The sequence below is a fragment of the Microchirus variegatus genome (assembly GCF_963457635.1).
Source record: "Microchirus variegatus genome assembly, chromosome: 8".
NCBI lineage: Eukaryota > Metazoa > Chordata > Actinopteri > Pleuronectiformes > Soleidae > Microchirus > Microchirus variegatus.
The window spans coordinates 29890906-29908882 of NC_139809.1; the positions used below are offsets into that span (position 1 = coordinate 29890906).

General features: G+C 33.0%; 1 protein-coding gene across 1 annotated transcript in view; it reads right to left on the reverse strand.

The window, feature by feature from the left end:
• Window positions 1–17977, reverse strand: part of lonp2 (lon peptidase 2, peroxisomal) — a 59686-nt gene that overhangs the window by 18065 nt on the left and 23644 nt on the right. Inside the window, exons 12-15 of the mRNA XM_083893605.1 lie at window positions 16799–16925; window positions 14701–14843; window positions 12995–13080; window positions 12467–12674 (exon numbers count right to left, since the gene is read on the reverse strand). Coding sequence (XP_083749731.1) covers window positions 12467–12674; window positions 12995–13080; window positions 14701–14843; window positions 16799–16925 — 564 coding nt within the window. The remainder of the gene's footprint in view (window positions 1–12466; window positions 12675–12994; window positions 13081–14700; window positions 14844–16798; window positions 16926–17977) is intronic.

Consider the following 17977-nt stretch of genomic DNA (forward strand, 5'->3'; position numbering starts at 1 on the left):
CAAAATCTGACAACTTTTTTTGAAAAACGTTTTTTTGGTCCAAAACTTGACAAAAACATACTATACTATGTAGTATGTCCTACTATACTATGGCGTCCATAATGTGACCATTTTTTGAAAAAAAAAATTGGTCCAAAATTTGACAAAAACGACATACTATACTATGTCGTCCAGAATCTGACCATTTTTTTGAAAAACGTTTTTTTGGTCCAAAACTTGACAAAAACGTCATACTATACTATGTAGTACGTCCTACAATACTATGTCGTCCATAATGTAATCATTTTTTGAAAAAAAGAATTGGTCCAAAATTTGACAAAAACGACATACTATACTATGTCGTCCAGAATCTGACCATTTTTTTGAAAAACGTTTTTTTGGTCCAAAACTTGACAAAAACGTCATACTATACTATGTAGTATGTCCTACTATACTATGGCGTCCATAATGTGACCATTTTTTGAAAAAAAAAATTGGTCCAAAATTTGACAAAAACGACATACTATACTATGTCGTCCAGAATCTGACCATTTTTTTGAAAAACGTTTTTTTGGTCCAAAACTTGACAAAAACGTCATACTATACTATGTAGTACGTCCTACTATACTATGTCGTCCATAATGTGATCATTTTTTGAAAAAAAGAATTGGTCCAAAATTTGACAAAAACGACATACTATACTATGTCGTCCAGAATCTGACCATTTTTTTGAAAAACGTTTTTTTGGTCCAAAACTTGACAAAAACGTCATACTATACTATGTAGTATGTCCTACTATACTATGGCGTCCATAATGTGACCATTTTTTGAAAAAAAAAATTGGTCCAAAATTTGACAAAAACGACATACTATACTATGTCGTCCAGAATCTGACCATTTTTTTGAAAAACGTTTTTTTGGTCCAAAACTTGACAAAAACGTCATACTATACTATGTAGTACGTCCTACTATACTATGTCGTCCATAATGTGATCATTTTTTGAAAAAAAGAATTGGTCCAAAATTTGACAAAAACGACATACTATACTATGTCGTCCAGAATCTGACCATTTTTTTGAAAAACGTTTTTTTGGTCCAAAACTTGACAAAAACGTCATACTATACTATGTAGTATGTCCTACTATACTATGGCGTCCATAATGTGACCATTTTTTGAAAAAAAAAATTGGTCCAAAATTTGACAAAAACGACATACTATACTATGTCGTCCAGAATCTGACCATTTTTTTGAAAAACGTTTTTTTGGTCCAAAACTTGACAAAAACGTCATACGACACTATGTAGTACGTCCTACTATACTATGTCGTGCATAATGTGACCATTTTTTGAAAAAAAAAAATTGGTCCAAAATTTGACAAAAACGACATACTATACTATGTCGTCCAAAATCTGACAACTTTTTTGAAAAACGTTTTTTTGGTCCAAAACTTGACAAAAACATCATACTATACTATGTAGTATGTCCTACTATACTATGGCGTCCATAATGTGACCATTTTTTGAAAAAAAGAATTGGTCCAAAATTTGACAAAAACGACATACTATACTATGTCGTCCAAAATCTGACAACTTTTTTTGAGAAACGTTGTTCTGGTTCAAAACTTGACAAAAACGTCATACTATACTATGTAGTACGTCATACTATACTATGTCTCCAAAATGTGACCATTTTTTGAAAAAAAAAATTGGTCCAAAATTTGACAAAAACGACATACTATACTATGTCGTCCAGAATCTGACCATTTTTTTGAAAAACGTTTTTTTGGTCCAAAACTTGACAAAAACGTCATACTATACTATGTAGTACGTCCTACTATTCTATGTCGTCCATAATGTGACCATTTTTTGAAAAAAAAAATTGGTCAAAAATTTGACAAAAACGACATACTATACTATGTCGTCCAGAATCTGACCATTTTTTTGAAAAACGTTTTTTTGGTCCAAAACTTGACAAAAACGTCATACTATACTATGTAGTACGTCCTACTATACTATGGCGTCCATAATGTGACCATTTTTTGAAAAAAAAAATTGGTCCAAAATTTGACAAAAACGACATACTATACTATGTCGTCCAAAATCTGACAACTTTTTTTGAAAAACGTTTTTCTGGTCCAAAACTTGAGAAAAACGTCATACTATACTATGTAGTACGTCATACTATACTATGTCTCCAAAATGTGACCATTTTTGGAGAAAAAAAATTTGGTCCAAAATTTGACAAAAACGACATACTATACTGTCGTCCAAAATCTGACAACTTTTTTTGAAAAACGTTTTTCTGGTCCAAAACTTGAGAAAAACGTCATACTATACTATGTAGTGCATCATACTATACTATGTCTCCAAAATGTGACCATTTTTGGAGAAAAAAAATTTGGTCCAAAATTTGACAAAAACGACATACTATACTATGTCGTCCAAAATCTGACAACTTTTTTTGAAAAACGTTTTTTTGGTCCAAAACTTGACAAAAACGTCATACTATACTATGTAGTACGTCCTACTATACTATGTCGTGCATAATGTGACCATTTTTTGAAAAAAAAAATTGGTCCAAAATTTGACAAAAACGACATACTATACTATGTCCTCCAAAATCTGACAACTTTTTTTGAAAAACGTTTTTTTGGTCCAAAACTTGACAAAAACATACTATACTATGTAGTATGTCCTACTATACTATGGCGTCCATAATGTGACCATTTTTTGAAAAAAAAAATTGGTCCAAAATTTGACAAAAACGACATACTATACTATGTCGTCCAGAATCTGACCATTTTTTTGAAAAACGTTTTTTTGGTCCAAAACTTGACAAAAACGTCATACTATACTATGTAGTACGTCCTACTATACTATGTCGTGCATAATGTGACCATTTTTTGAAAAAAAGAATTGGTCCAAAATTTGACAAAAACGACATACTATACTATGTCGTCCAGAATCTGACCATTTTTTTGAAAAACGTTTTTTTGGTCCAAAACTTGACAAAAACGTCATACTATACTATGTAGTATGTCCTACTATACTATGGCGTCCATAATGTGACCATTTTTTGAAAAAAAAATTGGTCCAAAATTTGACAAAAACGACATACTATACTATGTCGTCCAGAATCTGACCATTTTTTTGAAAAACGTTTTTTTGGTCCAAAACTTGACAAAAACGTCATACGACACTATGTAGTACGTCCTACTATACTATGTCGTGCATAATGTGACCATTTTTTGAAAAAAAAAAATTGGTCCAAAATTTGACAAAAACGACATACTATACTATGTCGTCCAAAATCTGACAACTTTTTTGAAAAACGTTTTTTTGGTCCAAAACTTGACAAAAACATCATACTATACTATGTAGTATGTCCTACTATACTATGGCGTCCATAATGTGACCATTTTTTGAAAAAAAGAATTGGTCCAAAATTTGACAAAAACGACATACTATACTATGTCGTCCAAAATCTGACAACTTTTTTTGAGAAACGTTGTTCTGGTTCAAAACTTGACAAAAACGTCATACTATACTATGTAGTACGTCATACTATACTATGTCTCCAAAATGTGACCATTTTTTGAAAAAAAAAATTGGTCCAAAATTTGACAAAAACGACATACTATACTATGTCGTCCAGAATCTGACCATTTTTTTGAAAAACGTTTTTTTGGTCCAAAACTTGACAAAAACGTCATACTATACTATGTAGTACGTCCTACTATTCTATGTCGTCCATAATGTGACCATTTTTTGAAAAAAAAAATTGGTCCAAAATTTGACAAAAACGACATACTATACTATGTCGTCCAGAATCTGACCATTTTTTTGAAAAACGTTTTTTTGGTCCAAAACTTGACAAAAACGTCATACTATACTATGTAGTACGTCCTACTATACTATGGCGTCCATAATGTGACCATTTTTTGAAAAAAAAAATTGGTCCAAAATTTGACAAAAACGACATACTATACTATGTCGTCCAAAATCTGACAACTTTTTTTGAAAAACGTTTTTCTGGTCCAAAACTTGAGAAAAACGTCATACTATACTATGTAGTACGTCATACTATACTATGTCTCCAAAATGTGACCATTTTTGGAGAAAAAAAATTTGGTCCAAAATTTGACAAAAACGACATACTATACTGTCGTCCAAAATCTGACAACTTTTTTTGAAAAACGTTTTTCTGGTCCAAAACTTGAGAAAAACGTCATACTATACTATGTAGTGCATCATACTATACTATGTCTCCAAAATGTGACCATTTTTGGAGAAAAAAAATTTGGTCCAAAATTTGACAAAAACGACATACTATACTATGTCGTCCAAAATCTGACAACTTTTTTTGAAAAACGTTTTTTTGGTCCAAAACTTGACAAAAACGTCATACTATACTATGTAGTACGTCCTACTATACTATGTCGTGCATAATGTGACCATTTTTTGAAAAAAAAAATTGGTCCAAAATTTGACAAAAACGACATACTATACTATGTCGTCCAAAATCTGACAACTTTTTTTGAAAAACGTTTTTTTGGTCCAAAACTTGACAAAAACATACTATACTATGTAGTATGTCCTACTATACTATGGCGTCCATAATGTGACCATTTTTTGAAAAAAAAAATTGGTCCAAAATTTGACAAAAACGACATACTATACTATGTCGTCCAGAATCTGACCATTTTTTTGAAAAACGTTTTTTTGGTCCAAAACTTGACAAAAACGTCATACTATACTATGTAGTACGTCCTACTATACTATGTCGTGCATAATGTGACCATTTTTTGAAAAAAAAAATTGGTCCAAAATTTGACAAAAACGACATACTATACTATGTCGTCCAGAATCTGACCATTTTTTTGAAAAACGTTTTTTTGGTCCAAAACTTGACAAAAACATCATACTATACTATGTAGTATGTCCTACTATACTATGGCGTCCATAATGTGACCATTTTTTGAAAAAAAAATTGGTCCAAAATTTGACAAAAACGACATACTATACTATGTCATCCAGAATCTGACCATTTTTTTGAAAAACGTTTTTTTGGTCCAAAACTTGACAAAAACGTCATACTATACTATGTAGTACGTCCTACTATACTATGTCGTCCAAAATGTGACCATTTTTTGAAAAAAAGAATTGGTCCAAAATTTGACAAAAACGACATACTATACTATGTCGTCCAAAATCTGACAACTTTTTTTGAGAAACGTTGTTCTGGTTCAAAACTTGACAAAAACGTCATACTATACTATGTAGTACGTCATACTATACTATGTCTCCAAAATGTGACCATTTTTTGAAAAAAAAAATTGGTCCAAAATTTGACAAAAACGACATACTATACTATGTCGTCCAGAATCTGACCATTTTTTTGAAAAACGTTTTTTTGGTCCAAAACTTGACAAAAACGTCATACTATACTATGTAGTACGTCCTACTATACTATGTCGTCCATAATGTGATCATTTTTTGAAAAAAAGAATTGGTCCAAAATTTGACAAAAACGACATACTATACTATGTCGTCCAGAATCTGACCATTTTTTTGAAAAACGTTTTTTTGGTCCAAAACTTGACAAAAACGTCATACTATACTATGTAGTATGTCCTACTATACTATGGCGTCCATAATGTGACCATTTTTTGAAAAAAAAAATTGGTCCAAAATTTGACAAAAACGACATACTATACTATGTCGTCCAGAATCTGACCATTTTTTTGAAAAACGTTTTTTTGGTCCAAAACTTGACAAAAACGTCATACTATACTATGTAGTACGTCCTACTATACTATGTCGTGCATAATGTGACCATTTTTTGAAAAAAAGAATTGGTCCAAAATTTGACAAAAACGACATACTATACTATGTCGTCCAGAATCTGACCATTTTTTTGAAAAACGTTTTTTTGGTCCAAAACTTGACAAAAACGTCATACTATACTATGTAGTATGTCCTACTATACTATGGCGTCCATAATGTGACCATTTTTTGAAAAAAAAAATTGGTCCAAAATTTGACAAAAACGACATACTATACTATGTCGTCCAGAATCTGACCATTTTTTTGAAAAACGTTTTTTTGGTCCAAAACTTGACAAAAACGTCATACGACACTATGTAGTACGTCCTACTATACTATGTCGTGCATAATGTGACCATTTTTTGAAAAAAAAAAATTGGTCCAAAATTTGACAAAAACGACATACTATACTATGTCGTCCAAAATCTGACAACTTTTTTGAAAAACGTTTTTTTGGTCCAAAACTTGACAAAAACATCATACTATACTATGTAGTATGTCCTACTATACTATGGCGTCCATAATGTGACCATTTTTTGAAAAAAAGAATTGGTCCAAAATTTGACAAAAACGACATACTATACTATGTCGTCCAAAATCTGACAACTTTTTTTGAGAAACGTTCTGGTTCAAAACTTGACAAAAACGTCATACTATACTATGTAGTACGTCATACTATACTATGTCTCCAAAATGTGACCATTTTTTGAAAAAAAAAATTGGTCCAAAATTTGACAAAAACGACATACTATACTATGTCGTCCAGAATCTGACCATTTTTTTGAAAAACGTTTTTTTGGTCCAAAACTTGACAAAAACGTCATACTATACTATGTAGTACGTCCTACTATTCTATGTCGTCCATAATGTGACCATTTTTTGAAAAAAAAAATTGGTCAAAAATTTGACAAAAACGACATACTATACTATGTCGTCCAGAATCTGACCATTTTTTTGAAAAACGTTTTTTTGGTCCAAAACTTGACAAAAACGTCATACTATACTATGTAGTACGTCCTACTATACTATGGCGTCCATAATGTGACCATTTTTTGAAAAAAAAAATTGGTCCAAAATTTGACAAAAACGACATACTATACTATGTCGTCCAAAATCTGACAACTTTTTTTGAAAAACGTTTTTCTGGTCCAAAACTTGAGAAAAACGTCATACTATACTATGTAGTACGTCATACTATACTATGTCTCCAAAATGTGACCATTTTTGGAGAAAAAAAATTTGGTCCAAAATTTGACAAAAACGACATACTATACTGTCGTCCAAAATCTGACAACTTTTTTTGAAAAACGTTTTTCTGGTCCAAAACTTGAGAAAAACGTCATACTATACTATGTAGTGCATCATACTATACTATGTCTCCAAAATGTGACCATTTTTGGAGAAAAAAAATTTGGTCCAAAATTTGACAAAAACGACATACTATACTATGTCGTCCAAAATCTGACAACTTTTTTTGAAAAACGTTTTTTTGGTCCAAAACTTGACAAAAACGTCATACTATACTATGTAGTACGTCCTACTATACTATGTCGTGCATAATGTGACCATTTTTTGAAAAAAAAATTGGTCCAAAATTTGACAAAAACGACATACTATACTATGTCGTCCAAAATCTGACAACTTTTTTTGAAAAACGTTTTTTTGGTCCAAAACTTGACAAAAACATACTATACTATGTAGTATGTCCTACTATACTATGGCGTCCATAATGTGACCATTTTTTGAAAAAAAAAATTGGTCCAAAATTTGACAAAAACGACATACTATACTATGTCGTCCAGAATCTGACCATTTTTTTGAAAAACGTTTTTTTGGTCCAAAACTTGACAAAAACGTCATACTATACTATGTAGTACGTCCTACTATACTATGTCGTGCATAATGTGACCATTTTTTGAAAAAAAAAATTGGTCCAAAATTTGACAAAAACGACATACTATACTATGTCGTCCAGAATCTGACCATTTTTTTGAAAAACGTTTTTTTGGTCCAAAACTTGACAAAAACATCATACTATACTATGTAGTATGTCCTACTATACTATGGCGTCCATAATGTGACCATTTTTTGAAAAAAAAATTGGTCCAAAATTTGACAAAAACGACATACTATACTATGTCATCCAGAATCTGACCATTTTTTTGAAAAACGTTTTTTTGGTCCAAAACTTGACAAAAACGTCATACTATACTATGTAGTACGTCCTACTATACTATGTCGTCCAAAATGTGACCATTTTTTGAAAAAAAGAATTGGTCCAAAATTTGACAAAAACGACATACTATACTATGTCGTCCAAAATCTGACAACTTTTTTTGAGAAACGTTGTTCTGGTTCAAAACTTGACAAAAACGTCATACTATACTATGTAGTACGTCATACTATACTATGTCTCCAAAATGTGACCATTTTTTGAAAAAAAAAATTGGTCCAAAATTTGACAAAAACGACATACTATACTATGTCGTCCAGAATCTGACCATTTTTTTGAAAAACGTTTTTTTGGTCCAAAACTTGACAAAAACGTCATACTATACTATGTAGTACGTCCTACTATACTATGTCGTCCATAATGTGATCATTTTTTGAAAAAAAGAATTGGTCCAAAATTTGACAAAAACGACATACTATACTATGTCGTCCAGAATCTGACCATTTTTTTGAAAAACGTTTTTTTGGTCCAAAACTTGACAAAAACGTCATACTATACTATGTAGTATGTCCTACTATACTATGGCGTCCATAATGTGACCATTTTTTGAAAAAAAAAATTGGTCCAAAATTTGACAAAAACGACATACTATACTATGTCGTCCAGAATCTGACCATTTTTTTGAAAAACGTTTTTTTGGTCCAAAACTTGACAAAAACGTCATACTATACTATGTAGTACGTCCTACTATACTATGTCGTGCATAATGTGACCATTTTTTGAAAAAAAAAATTGGTCCAAAATTTGACAAAAACGACATACTATACTATGTCGTCCAGAATCTGACCATTTTTTTGAAAAACGTTTTTTTGGTCCAAAACTTGACAAAAACATCATACTATACTATGTAGTATGTCCTACTATACTATGGCGTCCATAATGTGACCATTTTTTGAAAAAAAAAATTGGTCCAAAATTTGACAAAAACGACATACTATACTATGTCGTCCAGAATCTGACCATTTTTTTGAAAAACGTTTTTTTGGTCCAAAACTTGACAAAAACATCATACTATACTATGTAGTATGTCCTACTATACTATGGCGTCCATAATGTGACCATTTTTTGAAAAAAAAGAATTGGTCCAAAATTTGACAAAAACGACATACTATACTATGTCGTCCAAAATCTGACAACTTTTTTTGAGAAACGTTGTTCTGGTTCAAAACTTGACAAAAACGTCATACTATACTATGTAGTACGTCATACTATACTATGTCTCCAAAATGTGACCATTTTTTGAAAAAAAAAATTGGTCCAAAATTTGACAAAAACGACATACTATACTATGTCGTCCAGAATCTGACCATTTTTTTGAAAAACGTTTTTTTGGTCCAAAAACTTGACAAAAACGTCATACTATACTATGTAGTACGTCATACTATACTATGTCGTGCATAATGTGACCATTTTTTGAAAAAAAAAATTGGTCCAAAATTTGACAAAAACGACATACTATACTATGTCGTCCAGAATCTGACCATTTTTTGGAAAAACGTTTTTTTGGTCCAAAATTTGACAAAAACGACATACTATACTATGTCGTCCAGAATCTGACCATTTTTTTGAAAAACGTTTTTTTGGTCCAAAACTTGACAAAAACATCATACTATACTATGTAGTATGTCCTACTATACTATGGCGTCCATAATGTGACCATTTTTTGAAAAAAAAAATTGGTCCAAAATTTGACAAAAACGACATACTATACTATGTCGTCCAGAATCTGACCATTTTTTTGAAAAACGTTTTTTTGGTCCAAAACTTGACAAAAACGTCATACTATACTATGTAGTACGTCCTACTATACTATGTCGTCCATAATGTGACCATTTTTTGAAAAAAAGAATTGGTCCAAAATTTGACAAAAACGACATACTATACTATGTCGTCCAGAATCTGACCATTTTTTTGAAAAACGTCTTTTTGGTCCAAAACTTGACAAAAACGTCATACTATACTATGTAGTACGTCCTACTATACTATGGCGTCCATAATGTGACCATTTTTTGAAAAACGTTTTTCTGGTCCAAAACTTGAGAAAAACGTCATACTATACTATGTAGTACGTCATACTATACTATGTCTCCAAAATGTGACCATTTTTGGAGAAAAAAAATTTGGTCCAAAATTTGACAAAACGACATACTATACTATGTCGTCCAGAATCTGACCATTTTTTTGAAAAACTTTTTTTGGTCCAAAACTTGACAAAAACGTCATACTATACTATGTAGTACGTCCTACTATACTATGGCATCCATAATGTGACCATTTTTTGAAAAAAAAAATTGGTCCAAAATTTGACAAAAACGACATACTATACTATGTAGTACGTCCTACTATACTATGTCGTCCAGAATCTGACCATTTTTTTGAAAAACGTTTTTTTGGTCCAAAACTTGACAAAAACGTCATACTATACTATGTAGTACGTCCTACTATACTATGTCGTCCATGTGACCATTTTTTGAAAAAAAAGAATTGGTCCAAAATTTGACAAAAACGACATACTTATACTATGTCGTCCAGAATCTGACCATTTTTTTGAAAAACTTTTTTTGGTCCAAAACTTGACAAAAACGTCATACTATACTATGTAGTACGTCCTACTGTACTATGGCGTCCATAATGTGACCATTTTTTGAAAAAAAAAAAAGGTCCAAAATTTGACAAAAACGACATACTATACTATGTAGTACGTCCTACTATACTATGTCGTCCAGAATCTGACCATTTTTTTGAAAAACGTTTTTTTGGTCCAAAACTTGACAAAAACGTCATACTACACTATGTAGTACGTCCTACTATACTATGGCGTCCATAATGTGACCATTTTTTGAAAAAAAAAATTGGTCCAAAATTTGACAAAAACGACATACTATACTATGTCGTCCAGAATCTGACCATTTTTTTGAAAAACGTTTTTTTGGTCCAAAACTTGACAAAAACGTCATACTATACTATGTAGTACGTCCTACTATACTATGTCGTCCATAATGTGACCATTTTTTGAAAAAATAAATTGGTCCAAAATTTGACAAAAACGACATACTATACTATGTAGTACGTCCTACTATACTATGTCGTCCAGAATCTGACCATTTTTTTGAAAAACGTTTTTCTGGTCCAAAACTTGACAAAAACGTCATACTATACTATGTAGTACGTCCTACTATACTATGGCGTCCATAATGTGACCATTTTTTGAAAAAAAAAATTGGTCCAAAATTTGACAAAAACGACATACTATACTATGTCGTCCAGAATCTGACCATTTTTTTGAAAAACGTTTTTTTGGTCCAAAACTTGACAAAAACGTCACACTATACTATGTAGTACGTCCTACTATACTATGTCGTCCATAATGTGACCATTTTTTGAAAAAAAAAACTTGGTCCAAAATTTGACAAAAACGACATACTATACTATGTCGTCCAGAATCTGACCATTTTTTTGAAAAACGTTTTTTTGGTCCAAAACTTGACAAAAACGACATACTATACTATGTCGTCCAGAATCTGACCATTTTTTTGAAAAACGTTTTTTTGGTCCAAAACTTGACAAAAACGTCATACTATACTATGTAGTACGTCCTACTATACTATGTCGTCCATAATGTGACCATTTTTTGAAAAAAAAGAATTGGTCCAAAATTTGACAAAAACGACATACTTATACTATGTCGTCCAGAATCTGACCATTTTTTTGAAAAACGTTTTTTTGGTCCAAAACTTGACAAAAACGTCGTTTTTGTAAAATTTTGGACCAATTTTTTTTTTCAAAAAATGGTCACATTATGGACGCCATAGTATAGTAGGACGTACTACATAGTATAGCATGTCGTTTTTGTCAAGTTTTGGACCAAAAAAAGTTTTTCAAAAAGATGGTCAGATTCTGGACGACATGTCGTTTTTGTCAAATTTTGGACCAATTCTTTTTTTTCAAAAAATGGTCACATTATGGACGCCATAGTATAGTAGGACGTACTACATAGTATAGTGTGACGTTTTTGTCAAGTTTTGGACCAAAAAAACGTTTTTCAAAAAAAATGGTCAGATTCTGGACGACATAGTATAGTATGTCGTTTTTGTCAAATTATGGACGGCATAGTATAGTATGACGTTTTGTCAAATTTTGGACGCATAGTATCGTATGAGGTCTTGTCAAATTTTGGACCAACATTTTTTTCCCAAAATGTTTTGAAAATTTTGTACAACATAGTATAGTATGATGTTTTTGACAAATTGGAACAAAAAATCTAAACAATAAAAAATATAATGATGCATATTTTTGACTTTTTCATGACCGAGAAGTGGAAAATCATGACCTATCACTTCTATAGTCCCACACCTGATGTACAGTACAACTGTAATGTGTGTGTGTGTGTGTGTGTGTGTGTGTGTGTGCGTGTGTGTGTTAACTGACTGTTGGTGAGCTGGTAGGTTTTAGCGTTAGCCCGCAGCCAGCTGATGGCCAGATGAGCGGATTCCTTCATGACGTCTCCCAGCTGACCGGTCAGAGTCAGCTGACCCTCTCCCTCCATCCTGCTGGCCTCCACGAACATGATCTCCCCCCCGAGAGGAGTCCAGGCCAGACCCAGAGCCACACCGGGCAGAGTGAAGCGCTCAGACACCTGCACACACACACACACACACACACACACACACACACACACTTTTAAGGCTGAATGTGTAACATGAGGTTGAAAATGCGGGAGTGGACAGACAGAGACGTGAGATGAAAATGCATGAGGGAGAGCGAGTGATGTGTGAGCGATGTGTGAGCAGATGGAAAACAAAAGACAGGAAAGAGGAAGAGAAAACTCCTGCAGGAAGTCGAGCTACAGTCCAGTTATCCTGTTTGACGTTAGACTGTGTGATAACACGGTGAGTGACTGCTGCTGTTTCTGCTGCTGCTGTTTCTGCTGCTGCTGCTGAAAAACAGTCATCTCACCTCCATGTCAAACAGCGGTGGTCCCAGGATGTCTTTCAGGGCCACGTGGTCGATCACGATGGGCAACTCTGGGGGAACCGCCTTATCTACACACACACACATATACACAATTTTCATTATCCATAAATCACTTGATTCTTGAAATGAACAGAGAGAAAGAAATGAACAGATCTGCAGTCAAACGTTGATGACATGAAACAGCAGCTCATGACAAACACACGATTGATCCAGCAGGTGGCGTCATTGTCTCTTTCTAAATAAAATCACTTCGCCACTAAATGAAACACAGGTTTAACAAAAGTCTGTTTACGTTTAAATCAACAACCAATAAACTGCTGAGCTGAATATTTAACACAGCGTGAGCTCACGTCTGCTTTCTTTCCTTATAAACTCATCAGCACCACCTGGTGTCAAACTGCTGTAACTGCAACTCATGTCATGACTGTGAGCTTTTTTTAGGACCTTCATTATCAGAGGTGACGGAGAATTTACACAAATGCTGTGACTTTCTTCCTTTTGTCAGGGCTCTCCCACCTTGGTTGACATCAAAACTTTAAAAAAAAACAAAAAAACTTGTGTCCAAAATTTGACCAAAAAGTCATACGATAGCATGCCGTCCAAAATTTTTACAAATAAAGTTTTTAAAAATGTTGTCCTTAATTGGACCATAAAAATGGTGTCCAAAATTTTACCAAAAAGTCAAACTATAGCATGTCGTCCAAAAAATTGGCCAAAAAAGTCCTACAAAAATTGAGTGCAAAATTTTACCAAAAAGTCATACTATAGCATGTTGTCCAAAATTTGATAGAAAAAGTAAAAAAAAAAACTGTCCAAAATATGACCACAAAGTCATAATATAGTATGTCGTCCAAAATTTGACAAAAAAAATTCCCAAAAAACTGTTGTCCAAAATTTGACCAGAAAGTCATACCAAAGCATGTCGTCCAAAATTTGACCTAAAACAAGTTTTTAAAAAAGTGTGTGCAAAATTTGACCAGAAAGTCACACTATAGCGTGTCATCCAAAATTTCACCAAAAAAAGTAAAAAAATAAAAATTGTTAAAACTTTGACCAAAAAGTCATATTATAGCATGTCGTCCAAAATTTGACCTAAAAAAGAAAAAGAATATTGTGTCCAAAACTTGACCAAAAAGTCATATGCATGTCGTCAACAATTTGACCCAAAAAGTAAAAAAAAAAAAGCTGTCCAAAATTTGACTAAAAAGTCATACTATAGCATGTCGTCCGAAATTTGACCAAAAAATTGTGTCCAAAATTTGACCAAAATCATACTATAGCATGTCATCCAAAATTTGACCAAAATATTGTATCCAAAATTTGACCAAATAGTCATACTATAGCATGTCGTCTAAAATGGGACCAAAAAAAAGTCCAACAAAAATTGTGTCCAAAATTTGACCAAAAAGTCATACTATAGCATGTCATCCAAAATTTGACCAAAAAAAGTCCAACAAAAAGTGTGTCCAAAATTTGACCTAAAAAGTAAAAAAAAAATTTGTCCAAAATTTGACCAAAAGGTCATACTATAGCATGTCGTCCAAAATTTGACCTAAAAAAGTAAAACAAAAAATTGTGTCCAAAATTTGACCAAAAACTCATACTATAGCATGTCGTCCAGAATTTGACCAAAAATCAAACTAAACTAAACTTAAACTTTCTATGTCAGAGAGAAGACGTAGTCTCACCATCTTGCTCGACTGCTGCTCCCTCGCGGATCGAAGCCTCCGTCTTAGCGAGTCTTTGACCTTCAGCGACCTTCACTGCCACCGCTCGGCAGACGGCGCCGATCTTCCTCTCCAAGGAGCGCACGCCTGCCTCGCGAGTGTACCTGACGACAACACAACGCAACACAACAATGCTAATTCAACGGTAATATTTGAGGTAGATTAAAATATTAGTACCTTCTGGTGGCGCAGGGCTGACAGTGTGTTGAATTAACGAGATGCGTTCATGGAACCTCGTAAAAAAACAACAACAATAACAACAGATTTTGGTGCATTTTTGGCAGCCTGACTATCATGATGGTCAAAATAAGGTTCATGCATAAAAATAGTATTTTCTCTGGTCGTAAAAAGTTTCACAACCACTCATCCACTAACTGATTTGACTTGTAGTACCCTTTTCAAACACTGAATGTCACTGTTGCACACATTTTTACGTGGGATCCCCCCTTGAACAGGGAGAAAGGAAAGCGTGAGAGATTTATCTGCAGTAATTTACGAGCTCTTGTTTCACTTCTGTTCAGCCTGAATCCCTGCTGTGCCGCTCTGTCTTCTTTTATTACCACACGTGTGCAAAGTCCAGTAAAGAGAAGAGCACAGACAAACTTTGGTGGTGCAATAAAAGCGATAAAATATTCACAATCCTTCCCGAAGCCAAACATCTTGAACGTCAGAGCAAAAACATCAGTGTGAGAATCTGGCGACGTCCACGTCTCCCGCTGTTACTGCGGCCAACGAGTGACAAAACTGTCAGCAGCCACTTCATAAAACATTAATTCCACGACATTCTGTGTTCGACTTTGTTTCTCTTTCTCATGCATCGTTGCCACATATGCAGTCAAACGCTGAGCCAATAAAACAAACAAACACACGCACACTTCCCCTGATTGATTATCTGGATGGAGTTAAATCATTTCTCTTGATTCTCTGACACACTTGAGAGTTCACTGAGCTCTGCCAGGACAAAACAACACTGCCTCACACATTAGTTATTACTATTCATGAGCAGATTAAACAAAGACTACACATGCTACACACGTCACAACAGCTAACAGCTAACAGCTAACCTGCTGCCACAGGGGGGAACCAATGAATTACTGTCATTGAGTAGGTTTTTCTGTGTACTTCTGTACTTTCTGTACTATTTAAAGTAATTTTTAAAGTTCTTTGTAATTTGATGATATACATATATATACGTGTATATATATATACATATATATACACGTGTATATATACATACATATATATACGTGTATATATATATACATATATATACATACATATATATATTTATATGTACACATATTTACACACATGCGCATGCGTATACATATATATATTATATAATATATACATATATGCACATATATAAAATTCATTTTGGTAATTTTCCTTTTACTTCCGTATGTTTTATACACACATATATACATATATATACATACATATGGGTGTATATATATATATATATAATATATATGCACATATACATTATATATGCGCATATATATTATATATGCATATAAGTTTTAGTAATTTTTATATATATATATATATATATACACACACATATATACTGTATTACTTCAGGGGTTTCAGATTCATAATGCATATATGCATATATATACGCACGCACATGTGTATATATATGTGTGTTTGTATGTATGTGTATATACATATATATATATATATATATATATATATATATATACACATACATAAATATATATGTACATATATATTATATATGCAAGTTTTTTGTAATTTTCCTTTTACTTCAGTATGTTTTATATATACATATGTGTATATACACATGTATATATACATATATAGATACATATATACACATATATATATATATATATATATACACACATATACATAATATATATGTATATATGTGTATATATGTATGTACATATATTATAAATACATATATACACATATATAATATATATATACATTAACATACATATATATATACATATACACATATAAACATACATATATATACTGTATTATGTCAGGTGTTTCAGAATCAAAATAAATCAATCAATGATTGGACCTGCTGATGATTTCCTGTGTGCTCTCCTGTGGTAGATGCAGCTGCTGAGGTGTTAATCCATGCTGCTCCAGCTGGTTGGGGATTAAATGACGGTGAGAAATCTCCAGCTTCTCCTCCTGGGTGTAGCCTGAAAACAATGGACAGTGTAAATTAAATAATATTTAATGTGCTATGGTTAAAAAAAAAAAAAGAATGAATAACAACACTACGGAAAATACAAGAAGAGAGAAAGTAACACGAGGTCATAAAATAGGATCGACTGACGCTTTTTATAAGGGTTTAAAAGGTCAAAAGTTCACATTCTGTACCGTGTTATCTCTGATTTATTAAACAAGTGTCGCAAGAAGAAGCTGCTTCATTTTTAATTATGATCAAGTCTCTATCTCCACACAAACGTCAGTGACTGAAGTGGAAAGTCTGTGCAACCAATCCAATGGTGATTGGACGACAAAGACACACCAACGAACACAGGTTCCTGACTGCATCGTTTCTCTACACGCAGTTTTACCCCTACAACTCTGCAATTAAGGGAAAAACGGATGCATCAGATGAGCCGATGTCTTTGGTTAACTTCAATCGGCACCTGGACAAGGCTACGCTCGCCGGTTAGATGCGGGCACATCGCACTTGTTCCGCGGTTTAGAAAAATCTGTGGTGTATTTAAAAAAAAAAGTGTATATAAAGTAAATAAACAAGCAACACGTACTGGGGGAAACCCTGTCCGGGTGCGCGTTTGTGAGGAGATGCACGGGTGGTGCCACGAATGAGCGTTCCCCGGAACATTTCTCCAGACAAACTTTCCTTCTCCTCACGATGACAGCATTTCAGTCACATTGTGTCAATTTCCGCGATATTCCGCGTTTAACATTAGATTCCGTTTTTTTTTGGCCAATTCCGCAATTCCGTCCGCGATTCCGTTAACGCGTAAATCATAGGGCCCTACTTGTGTAAATACAAGGAAATAAAACCATTTATATGCGCAATAAGTGAATATGTGCCTTCTAACGCCATTAGCAAACACAATGTACCATAAGAACACTGGAAATGGGCCTCTATACACCTATGTACATATTCCATTAAAAACCAGACGTTTGCAGCTAGAATAGTCGTTTACCACATTAACAATGTATAGAGTGTATTTCTGATTCATTTAATGTTATATTCATTGAAAAAAGTGCT